Below are 12,941 nucleotides of genomic sequence, written 5' to 3'. Positions count from 1 at the left end.
TTTCTTGAACATGACAATGAGTTCACTGTACTCAAATGGCCTCCACAGTCACCAGATCTCAATCCAATAGAGCATCTTTGGGATCTGGTTGAACGGGAGATTCGTATCATGGATGTGCAGCCGACAAATCTGCGGCAACTGTGTGATGCCATCATGTCAATATGGACCAAAATCTCTGAGGAATGCTTCCAGCACCTTGTTGAATCTATGCCACAAAGAATTGAGGTTCTGAAGGCAAAAGGGGGTCCAACCCGTTACTAGCATGGTGTACCTAATAAAGTGGCCGGTGAGTGTATATACACACACAGACATTCATACAGTCTGCCAAAAACAGTGCGATATATACGGTGCCCTGATACAGAGAAATTTACACCACATTCCAAATTATGCAAATTATATTTGTCTGATTTTCTTAAATGGTCGATACAAATTAGTCAGTACAGGCGGTCCCCTACTTAAGAACACTCGACTTACAGACGACCCCTAGTTACAAACGGACCTCTGGATTTTGGTAATTTACTGTACTTTGGTCCTAGGCTACAATACACAGCTATAACAGTTATAAATTATGTCTTCAATGAAGCTTTAGTGTTAATCCTGGTTCTTATGACAACCTAAGATTTTAAAAATACAATTGTGACAGACACCGAAAATTTTTTGGCTGGGTTTACAATTATAAAGTATACAGTTCCGACTTGCATACAAATTCTACTTAAGAACAAACCTACAGACCCTATCTTGTATGTAACCCAGGGACTGCCTGTACAATAATAGTTATCACCCATTAGAGTAGAAATCGAATTTTATTGAACAAACTTCCCAAAAATAACAGTATATTCTTCAAAATTAAAAAACAATTAAATGCAGAGTTCCAAATCATTAAGCACAGCAGAGTTTCAAAATATTTTATAGGTTGTAAAGAACTGAAAATGGTCATTTGTATTTGCAGTATTACTGTAAGAGAGCAGCTGCTAAAATGCCACTACAAACCAGCAAATAGATATTTGAAGCTGCTGGTGCCTCTGGAGTCCTGCGAACCTCAAGGTGTAGGATCCTTCAAAGACTTGCACAAATCTACTATTCAGCCACCCCTAACCAGTGCTCACAAGCAGAAACGGTTGCAATGGGCCCAGACATACATGAAAACTCATTTTTACACATTTATACAGTATATAATGAGAGAACCTAATTTATAAAGCTGATTGTATGTATGTATGTATGTATGTCCGCTAAAGGAATCTGCACCGTCACGTTTACAATCACCAAATTTTGCACAGCCACTCTCTGTGGAACTCGGAACGTCTTAGACTAGGGTTTTGAGCAAGAATTTTCTCCCCACGCTTTGCAAAATCCACTTATTACCCACCATATACAGGAGCCATTGCCTGTTGCTGCTGTGGTAGTTGGAAGCCGAGACGTGATTGGTTGCTGTTCTGCCACAGGTCATTAATATGAGCTCTGAACTGTGATTGGTTACTATAGGCAATGAGAATAAGACACATGTGTCTCTCCCTGCCTCTCATTGTCTCTTCCTGTCTGTCTCTCTGTCACGCACTCTCTCACTAACTCTACCCTTCTGTCTCTCTGTCACTCACCCACTCTCCCTGTATGCCTCTGTCACTCACTTTCCATATCTGTCTCTCACTCACTCTCCCTGCCGGTCTCACTATCCCCGCTGTATTATACTATTTGCCTATAGTAACTAATCAAAGCTCATGTTAATGAAAATAGAAATTGAGCTGTGATTGGTTGCTTATTGCCACAGCAAACAATGGCTCCTGTATATTGTGATTATCATATTACCTCACATATTACTTCACATATTGATTCACATCTTTCCTCACACCTAAGACTGCGTTCATACGTGGCATTTTGTTTGCGTTAATGCATCACAACAGTTGAGAAGAGGAGATTTGCCTAATTACATTGATGTCAATATTGTGTTTACAAAATGTGTGTGTTAACAATAAATGAACACATGTTAACACTTTGTTAGCATGTGTGTTAACAACGCATTATATAAATGCAATTTTGACAATGTAATTAGGCAAATCTCTTCTCAGCTGTTGTGAAGCGTTTGAAAATACACGTGTTAATGCAAACAAAACACAACGTGTTAACACAGCCTAAGCTGTATTATATTCATTGCCTATAGTAATCTATCAAAGCTCAAATTAGTGACCTGTGGCAAAACAGCAACCAATCACGGCTCAGCTTCCCACTGCAACAGCAGCAGACAATGGCTATTATATTGGCTGTATATTGTGGTGATCATAATACCTCATATTACCTCACACATAAGCTGAATAATACTCATTGCCTATAGTAACCAATAACAGCTCAGCGCTCGAATCAATGACCTGTGGCAGAATAGAAACTGAGCTGTGATTGCTTGCCACAACAAACAATGGCTCCTGTATTTGCTGGTTATCATATCTCATATTACCTCACACATTACTTCACATCTTACATCATAAATAAGCTGTATTATACTCATTGCCAATCGTAAGCAATAACAGCTCAGAGCTCATGTCAATGACCTGTGGCAGAATAGAAGCTGAGCTGTGATTGGTTGCTTACTGCCACAGCCAGACAATGGCTCCTGTATATGGTGGTTATCACCTTACCTCACACCTAATCTCTGAATAAAAGGAAACCTTTTACCCCTGATGACCAGCACCTTTCTGATGTCCCATTTTTACACATAGGGTGGCACAACCAGTGACCTACCCTCCAGCCCATTTGCTATACGCCCTGACCCAGCGTTGTGCCTGTCTCTAGCACAACCAGCAAAGGTGAGTACCTAATCTCACCCAAGAGCACCTCTTACTGAAGAGCACCCCGGAACTAACCAAGGATAAAAGGATAATCTCGCACTAGGTAGCGCTATTTCTCTCTGTCCCCCTCCCTTTTTCTCTGCATATCCAAAGTGATTACACCTAATCTGTCTTATACTCATTGCCTACAGTAACCTATCAAAAAGTGGGTTTTGGAAAGTGCGGGGTGAAAATTTCAGCTCAAAGCTAAAAGCAAACCAAGATGTTCCCTGAGTCAAGGCAACAACTGTCTCTGACACACTTATTCCAGTGACTAGAGCAGTTCTGCTCTCAGATACTTCTGATAAATCTCCTCATAGACAAAATGACAGTCAGAGACAGACAGTCACTGGAAGAGACTGTCAAAAAAGAGACAGTCAGTGACAATATATAGATACATATAACTTTTTTTAATCTATTCTATTTTGTTGTAGCCAAGAGCAGTTACTTACTATCCCGGGCAACGACGGGACCTACAGTTAGTGCTTCATAAAATTGTCAGTACAGATTATCTAGAGTACACATACACATTTTTTGGGAAGGCTCAACTTTTTCAACAATCTCATGTGGGCCGGTCAAAGCTAATTAGAGGGCTGGAATTGTCCCCAGGGCCGTACAATGCCCAGGTGTGGCATAGGCTATTGGAACCTGTTGCCAAGATAAAAATCTTCCTGGTGACAGGTTCCCTTTAACTCTTTCACAGCGTGTTTTTTTTACCCATTTTTTCCACAGGATAAGAGCCAACTTGCAGATTGGTGGGGGTCTCCGTGATGGGACCCCCACTGGTTAGAAGAACGGGGGTCCGTCAGTCGGCGCCAGAGATGAAAAGAGCAGCTGGCCAACTTTAATAACCCCTTTATTGTACAATGGCAGTACTCACCAGTTATTTATTTCTTTTTATAAAAAATAAACAGAGTTGGAAGTAGTGGATGTTCACAAGTGACAACCACTTACAGCCATACAGAACTTTCTTTGAATCTTAAGATCAATACATCTGATATTATTTACTGCATTTCTTTACAGTTTAGGTTCCATCAGTAACGTATAGTAATTTACTATTAATACTGTCCTTTGTTAGGTCCAAGGAGAGAATAAAAACACCAGCATGACATCCCTGCCATATAAGCCGAACAGCATACCAACACCACATCGCCCAACAGTATACTTGTATCTGAGTTTTTCTACAGATAATGAGATACTTTTGCCAAGTGCAATGTAAAATTTATGTGTTATTCTATCTCCATGTACTTGTACACTGGATACACTTGGCACTGAAAGAGATTTTGCTGCCACCACCCAAAGGCTTCAGTATAGGGTCTTAAATTATTCAAAGAAAACCAGACACACACAAGATGTTTTCGAACAGATTATATTGTGTGAATACATAACAGTACCAGAACATTAGCTTCTAATCATTGAGTTACAAGAATATAGCTTTCCCCTGTTAACCCCACCACAGTTGAAAATGACATGCAATGATCTGTGCTGCAAGCCTCACAGATAAGCAGATTATGATCAACATCTAGCTTTCACCAAACATTAGACCATATGAGGGTCTATTAAGAGGATTCAGCCTCTGCAGATAAATCATATTACGTGGCATTCTTAAAAGGGTTAACGTACCACATTCTGAGTGGGACTGCAAAAGAGAAACCAAGAAAAGCACCAAAGGTACATACTCCATACTGTCCTCCATTGCCACGTTTAGAATGCCCTTATGGCAAAGGAATAATGTGAGGTACAAACCCTTTAACTAAAACTTTGGCAATACAAAAAGATGAAGGATATGAAACATTTTTCCAGTAAATTTATTATGTACAAAACACAGGGCAAATAAAATAGTTTTAGAACCTTTCTGGCTTAGGAGTGTATACAATTATTACAAGCAGGTAATATACGCATCAGATCCAACTTCCTTCTCTTCAGAGGTATAAAGGAATACAGGATGTTACACAGTTGTGGGTGTCTGTCAGTTGGGAATGTTTTAAGGACCTAGTGTGGGTCTTAATCTGAAGATTAAAAAAAAGAACTCTGGGCAGAAATGAAAGATCCGGCCGTATCCATGTAACAAGTTTTCCTTACCTGGGCGGTGATGTCATCTTAGATGCATCCCACTGTAATTACCTGGTCAGTGTGGTTAAAGGGGTTGGCCACTATTTTACACAAGTTGTCCATGTGCCTTTACCTTCTTAAAGATGATACCTGAATGTTCATCATGTGATTCAGCAGTCTTGCTACTTACTATAGTACTGGGTGCAGGCTCTCCATGCTTCTTTCTTTACATCTCTCTCCCCCAGTCTCAGTCAGTGTGGAAGTGTGCGAGTAGATAGAGAGGGGGACATCACATGAATGACACTGAGCAGAGACCGCTGCTGTGTGTGTATGCAAAGGGAGGCATACTATGAACAGAGAAAGGCTGTAGTTTCCAAAGAAAACAAAGACAAGTACATATAGATTCAGAGACATGTCTAATAGAAGAGATTAATTCATAAGTGGCCAACCCCTTCAAGGCTATGGCTACCAAGCAGAGCAGACCATGCAGGTACAGCTTTGGTATCATACCCAATACGGGTATGATCGATAACCAGCTGGCATACAATAAGGTATTGCGAGAATGACGGCAGGTAAAACGGAAACACAAGCTCATGGATGTTGCTTCAAGTTAAAGGTTTCATATTTTGTCCAAAGTTACCACAAATCCAATGATTTTATTGAACTTAAAACAACACACAAATACATAACCAGCATTTATGATAAAGGCTATTAGCCAACAAAACCTACTAGAGATTGTCACATTATAAAAAGCAGTCACAATTTTCTCAGATTGTCACATAAGCTTTATCATCTCGAAAGGCTGAGGGTCCCATATGCCACGGTCATTTTGTTATAATGCACTAAAGATAATACACCTCTAGTGCAGAGATACATGGAGCGGATGCAGATGACAGTCACTGCACATTACTTAGAAGCATCAATGCCATCAACCTTTATAATTCACTGGATTTTTGGTCGACGTTACAGTCACAGATTTTGCAAGTGTAGCATATTTCATATTCAACCTCTAAAGCAGTGCAGAGTTTTATGGTAGATGCCTAGAAAGCGGCTTTTCATTCTGAAGGTCATAGCTTACATTTGCAGATATCACGCAACACACAGCCAGTCGTAAAAAGTTCCACTTCTGCCGGAAGCCATATAAATTCATTGTAGCAGCACATATTACCTTAGCCACCTCATCCAAAAAAAAAGGTGCAATATAAAAGGCATCAGGGCAAGTGGCTACATACTCATCTCAGCTATTCATCACCATTCCCAATATTCTGCTGAGGCCATAAAAGAGCCTTTGTCCTTTGCCATCTCTAAACAATTTATGTGTATTCATTTCATGGAAGATTAACCATTAAAGAGCTATTTTGGAGCTTAGTATTGTGGCAGTAAGACTGAAATACATTTAGATCTACAGTTCACCAGCACAGATCTGCTTTCATGGAAGGCTAACGCTACTTGATTATCATCATAATATAACCATTTTGGCATATTAAAAAAAAAAAACAAAAAAAAAACCTAACAAGCATGTGCAATGTGTACAAAAATATCTCATTATCCAAGGTATATTTACATATATAACAAGCACTATAGCTTTTAATCTTTGGTTGTCCTGTTCGGTAAAATAGAAGGAGTGGAATTTTAGTGCATGGATATTAAATAAAATTCTTGTAATGCTGAAAAACTGGAAGGTAGGGGAAAAAAATACATTAGAAACCCCAATAAATATAGCAGAAATTAAAATGCATTGGCAGGAAAGGATTCTGCAGCATGGTCCTTGCCATTTCCAATCTCTGACTGTTTACATTGAGCTTAGAAAGTTTAAAGGGTTTGTGATATTATATTACAAAAGTGTCTTATGGCAAAAAATCTATCATTTATGGAAAATGTATGCAAATTGTAACAAACAAGCAAAAAAAGTCTTGATTCAAAAGAAAAAAAAAACTCCTCTGCTCATTTAGACTTTGTAGTTCTAGGTCTCCATGGTAACAGACTACAGACAAAATGTGTTGAATATTAAAACACATTTTCCAGGATGGGATAAGAAAAACTTAGCTCTTAGCTACCTTGTAGCGCAGCTCCCTTATCACACATGACTTTCAGGAAGCCTAATGACATGATACAAGATAAAAAGCCAAACCAGTATTTTTTTTTCCAAATGGAACAGTTTCCCAACAGAAACAGCGCTGTCAACAGTTGGGAATATGTTCTTTATGGAATAGATGTCATTTGGCTTTTAAATCACATGTTAAACTCAGAGAGAAAAGGTGCACGGTACTATCCAAGCAATAAAAAACAAAGCAGAGGTAGGCTGGAGGAAAATGGAAAAGTGGATGTTAGGTTTGGCGTACTACTCAGCGGTGCTCTGCTCAAATACAGTCAGTAAAATATAGTTCACGTTATTAGGCTTCCTGAAAGTCATGCTTGATAGTAAGGTTGCTGGCTTACAATGTAGCTAAGAGGCAATGTTTTCCTTATACCATCCTGGAAAACATAATAGCATATTTTCCAGAATCCCTCAGTGGGGCATCAATGGCTGCAAGTCTCCACACGCCTGCAAGGCAGCCTCAATTGGCAAAGTCTCCAAAAGAGAGACATCGTGGTCAGTCAGATGACTAGTGTTACTAAACCTTCCATCTGTCCCATATTCTTGTTAGACTATGGACAAAACAAAATGAGGCAGATTGAAGAAAAGAAAAGGCTGCTGAAACAAGGTATGTTTATAGCCTGTAACCAAGACAACAGCACAAAGTTACACTGCACAGTGATGTAACATTGATTTTGCTCCAAAAACAAAATGTTTATAGAATGAAGAGATATACGACGATAGGTCTATCTCACCATGTATAGCAGTTACACATATCCCTTAACTATGGATGTAAGCCGTGAGTAGGATTAGTGATGTTAACAATAGCTAAATCTATACAGAATAAAGGGATTGCGAATACAGAACATAAACATGCATTAAAAACTGCCATGTGGGTTACAGAAAGCATATGTGAAGTAAGAGCAGCAAATAGTAATGAGTAACTCAAGTCAGAGGATTCTGAAAGTCATATATATGATGTTCAGTGCATACAGCCGTCTTATAACCAGTACTATCACCAGTCACTGACTTGCTTCCTCAATGTTAGGGAATTTTGTAGGCATGTACCAATACATGCACAGTATAAGGATTTCTGGTAAAGCAACACTGCTTGATAATATGGCATTTGGAAGACACCTCTATCTCCTCAAGATCCTTCTAATAAAGCTGGCTGAGGAGTGAGGACCACCACACACACTGTAAAAAAGAAGGGATTGTATCACCAGAAACTAACCTATTATTCAAAACAGGTTTTTAATGTTAAATGTATTTTGACTTTTTTGAAAAAGGTCTCCATCTTTATGTAATTAAAAAAAGGGGCCATATCGTGCAATTCTCACTCTGGGAAGTGGCCAATGATAGACAGGATTACAATAGAAGATCACATTTCCATTGCATCCACTAGAGACAATAGATGTCACAGATTATCTCTACCTCTGCAGTAATATCACCAAATGCTGTTACTAGAGCTCAGCCAAGATTGCAGCCCCCATTTTTGTGGATAGATATGAAACTAATTAGGAATAAAAATGATGGTTTACTATTCACTTTTAGTAAAAAGATAAAATTGGTAATACATTTTCAAAGTCAAACCACAGATTTCATCTCTAGAAAAACCTCTAAACGTGTAGACCTTAGAATTCCCTCGATTACATTGAAGTTGGTAAGTGAGCATTGGGGCCCACATCCTGCACGCTTAAAGCGAACCCATCCCGCACTATTCCCCCCCCCCCTCCCAACGCCACAAACAAGGTCTTTTTAGCATATTTCTAAGTTGCAGCATGAATGAAAATTCATCTTATAGCCTCCTGCAGTCAGGCAACCCCACCTCCTGCAGTCAGGCAACCCCACCTCCTGCAGTCAGGCAACCCCACCTCCTGCAGTCAGGCAACCCCACCTCCTGCAGTCAGGCAACCCCACCTCCTGCAGTCAGGCAACCCCACCTCCTGCAGTCAGGCAACCCCACCTCCTGCAGTCAGGCAACCCCACCTCCTGCAGTCAGGCAACCCCACCTCCTGCAGTCAGGCAACCCCACCTCCTGCAGTCAGGCAACCCCACCTCCTGCAGTCAGGCAACCCCACCTCCTGCAGTCAGGCAACCCCACCTCCTGCAGTCAGGCAACCCCACCTCCTGCAGTCAGGCAACCCCACCTCCTGCAGTCAGGCAACCCCACCTCCTGCAGTCAGGCAACCCCACCTCTGCCTCCTAATTGCAACTTCATTCTCAAGTTACCCGCAATTAGGGGAGTAGGGCTGGGGTGGGGGATGCATGGAGTGGGCAGAGCAAACTGACTGCAAAAGGCGGGGCAACATACCTGCATCCTACAAAAGAGGATTTTCCATTCATGCGGCAACCTAGAAATATACTCCTCCAGAGGACATACATACTACAGAAGAAAGTACTGTGGGCTTGTGGGGTGTTAGTATGGTGACAGTTTCCTTTAATAGTTCAATGAATCCGAGCTCCTATGGCACATTCAGATGGCGACTGTGTCAGCAAAAATGTGTTTACTGGGTTTCTTTTTAGAGACAGTATTATTGAAGTCTCAAAGCTTGTAGAAAGATTGAAAGGGACATAATACAAACAGGGTCAAGTAAAAGGAGCATGAGGCACTTTTCTCTGATAATATATTACATAGGTTATTCTAGTAACTTATTAAGGGAAATGGCTCATCTTCTTGGACATCTATATATACATGTTATAGTTATTTCTGCAATAAAAAATAGGATTCAGAAGGAGGACTTGAAAGAGGGCTATTTTCCACTTTATTTTCTAAATGTAGTTGCTATAAAAGTGTATCCATTTTAGCATCTGGAACACACACACAAAAAAAAAAATTAAAAAAATTAAAAAAAAAAAAGTTGAAAAGTGCTTAAGAGTTTTTTTCTGGAATAAAAACCCACCGTTCAAGCTGTATTCCCATGGTTCTACAAGCTTTGGTGGTCACTAATAATATATGGTTTATAACACTAAAAAAATAACCGTTTCATACATGAAACCACATGTACATACCAAGAATGTAGGACAACATACAATCTGCTTGTGATAGATATAGATATATCTCTATGCGCACAGCAGAGAGTTATATAATGCAGCCGATGGTAAAACATGCACATAGGGGAACAGGTCCTTAAACATTCATAACCAATAAGTAAAAATGACAAGAATTCTGGAAGCATAGGGACAACTCACAACATTACAGTCCACATAGAACAACAAACAGCGAGTTGATAGAGATGAAGGGAATTAAAATGAACAGAATACATTTCTGTAGGAGGAAATCTTCTCTATTCAGCCTTTTTGTAGTGGCAGATAACTAAAGCATTGATACATCTTCCTGAAGGAGGTGGTGTGGGTTTTGTGTAATATGAGTGGCATCATTTCCTGCCAACCGAAACACTTCCCAACATTATCGATAAGAACTGCAATCCCTGGTGATGAAGCTAAAGCAGAAAGGACTGGTTGGATACTCCACTTGTAGACACGGCATGCAGATTGTTAACTCAATGTAGAAGCAATGAACTGGTTGCCATTTCCATAAAGCCCCCTAGAATATCTTACTTCATGGGTGGTGGCTGCTTGGAATATCTCGATCTTCTTCTTCCGCTTCATCGTTCACACATATAATGCTCTAAGGCATTTATGACAATTACAGTACATTGTATTTGGAAGTGTACCCCGTATAGAGGCGGATTGCTGAGTAACGGGTACATGCTTGCCTCTGTGTATTCACAAAGATGCAATCTGCCACAGTTACAAGATAACTTGGAAAAACCTGTTTGCTATTAAGTTTATACAGATGTTAGGATGCCATGTAATCTTCCATTTCTTCTGAAATAACCGGCACTCAACTTGTCCTGACGCAAAATGTAGAAGTGCTTCAATGACGACGGGTCCAAGCTACATAGTGTTAATCCCCCTGCTGTCTGGCGCAGAGGATTTTTGCATTGGTCCACATGATGTGTTTGTAAACAAACCCATTGTAGCACTTTTTGGCCATTGATTTAATAATGAGGTAGTCAATACAAAGTCAGTTGACTTGAAGGTTCCTTTGGTTTCATTAAGTTGTCTCCTTGTAGTCTCCAATATTAAGAGTCCTGCCCAAGTCATAGTCCTGGTCACATGACCTTGTGCAAGGTCTGGGTAGGGGGCGCTCTTCCTCCTTGACTGAAGAGACCATTTCCTTCCTGAGCATGCTATTGTCACGGACTGGTGCAGAATGATGGCAGAAGTGAGGGGAAGCTGCTGGAAGGTTGTCGTCTTTTTTTATACTCCAAGATGGACAGGGAAAGGAATCTGAAAGCACAAAAGACTAGTCAATAAAACATAAAGAAGAAATTCCCTATTTTGTAATATTCTTCATTCACATATTTCAAGCGGGTGTAGAAATATTATACAAAGACTACAAACAGAGGGACATGATTAACCAAGAGCATCAAGGATGAGGTTATGTCCACAGATCCTATTTCTGCAAAAAAACTATTCAAAGCAGATTCTTCTTTTGTGCACATCCACATGAGGATTCACTCATTCATACTAAAGTCAGAGGAAATTTGGCATTTGCATGTAAATGCGGCTGCAAAACCCCATCCGCAAGCTTGAGATATAAAATATCTGCCAATTTAAAGATTTCTAACACGTCAACAGGCGCAGTGGGTCAAGAACAAGCTTCTGGGTATATGCCATGCACTGATCTATGGCCTATTCCTAGGCGGATCCTAGAAGAGTTTATGGAGCTAGAAGAAGACTGCTCCATATAGTAGTAAAATTTTTTCTTAAACAAAACTATAAACTGCCGCCTCTATCACCACGCATCCAATTTTAAGGAGAAGTAAACTCCAGAGCCCAAAAGTATTTCAACATCCCAAGTTGATAGATACTTATGGTATTTACTTTGTGAGTAATGGCCTCTAGAGATGTAGGGCAATTCAGGATACACAGCTGTAGCCACCATATCAATAGAAAACAATGAATCTGAAGTGTTGAATGAAAGGACAGAAATATGATCTCTTCCAGAACAAAATAAAATAATGATATTCCCCCGGCCAGATGTGAACAGGACTACGTTACTTACCACAGCTGGGCTTTGCACAGTCCTTCCCGTCGTAGCTGGTGAAGAATGCAGACATGTCAGCAGCAGATGTGGTCATGTCATGTGAATGATGTGGGAATGTATCCTTTGGAATGGGGGCTATAAGATTAGACAATGTGTGGTCCATTGGGTCCTCTTCTGTAATGTACGTATATGGACAGAAATCCCTGGTCCTTGAGTAGATGTTAGCGTTGTCGTAACAATCCGAACAGATCATAAGCTGACCAGCACCTGAAAATTAAGAAACTATCAATATAGCAGGTAAAGAGGATGCAGATAGTGCCCATATATACACAGATGAAGCACTAACATTTCCAATTTTGGTTAGAGATAAAGGTTAAGTTTAATTAGAATGGTTTTCTGGCAAACACATAGAAAAGTGTAATAAATGGACCTGTGTTACTTTGCTACTCTACATCATCTACAATGATGTCTCATCACTAGACAATGACAATGTTCGTGGCAATTATTTTTACCAAGTGTCACAACATGGTCAGTGACATTACTGTGGACAAAGTGCCATCTCACCAGTGTGAACCCTAGAAACCAACTGAGGCCATCAGCAGGGGACCAGAAGGGAACTTTACCGATAATGGCATCCTGTACATCAGTGATGGCGAACCTTTTAGGGGCAAAGATAATTCGTCCCTGTCTACTCATTCTCCCTCTTCCTACATTTCCAAGTAGCGAAGTATCACTTTAATATATGACTAAAAGCAGCATCTTTTAAGTTGCTTGGAACTGCAGAAAGATTCTTTGAGTCCTGTCTGGTGTTCTGGGGTGATGGCCCAAGTGCCCACAAAAAGGGCTCTGAGTGCAGCCTCTGGCACCCGTGCCGTAGGTTCGCCACCACTGCTATACATTATTGTTGTACACTGACAATATACACCTATAATAGAATGAT

At 40.2% G+C, this 12,941-nt stretch overlaps 1 protein-coding gene across 1 annotated transcript in view; it reads right to left on the bottom strand.

Annotated features, from left to right (window-relative positions):
• Positions 1–4,169: 4,169 nt before the first annotated feature.
• LRIG2 (leucine rich repeats and immunoglobulin like domains 2) overlaps positions 4,170–12,941 on the bottom strand; it is a 52,444-nt gene continuing 43,672 nt past the window's right edge. The window contains exons 18-19 of the mRNA XM_072137626.1: positions 12,020–12,268; positions 4,170–11,241 (exon numbers count right to left, since the gene is read on the bottom strand). Of these exons, the coding sequence (XP_071993727.1) occupies positions 11,006–11,241; positions 12,020–12,268 (485 nt within the window). The 3' untranslated portion in view covers positions 4,170–11,005. The remainder of the gene's footprint in view (positions 11,242–12,019; positions 12,269–12,941) is intronic.

The sequence above is a fragment of the Engystomops pustulosus genome, chromosome 2 (genome assembly GCF_040894005.1).
Source record: "Engystomops pustulosus chromosome 2, aEngPut4.maternal, whole genome shotgun sequence".
Taxonomy (NCBI): Eukaryota; Metazoa; Chordata; class Amphibia; order Anura; family Leptodactylidae; genus Engystomops; species Engystomops pustulosus.
The sequence above is the reverse complement of the archived record's forward strand: the minus strand, read 5'-3'. Positions and strand labels throughout refer to the sequence as shown.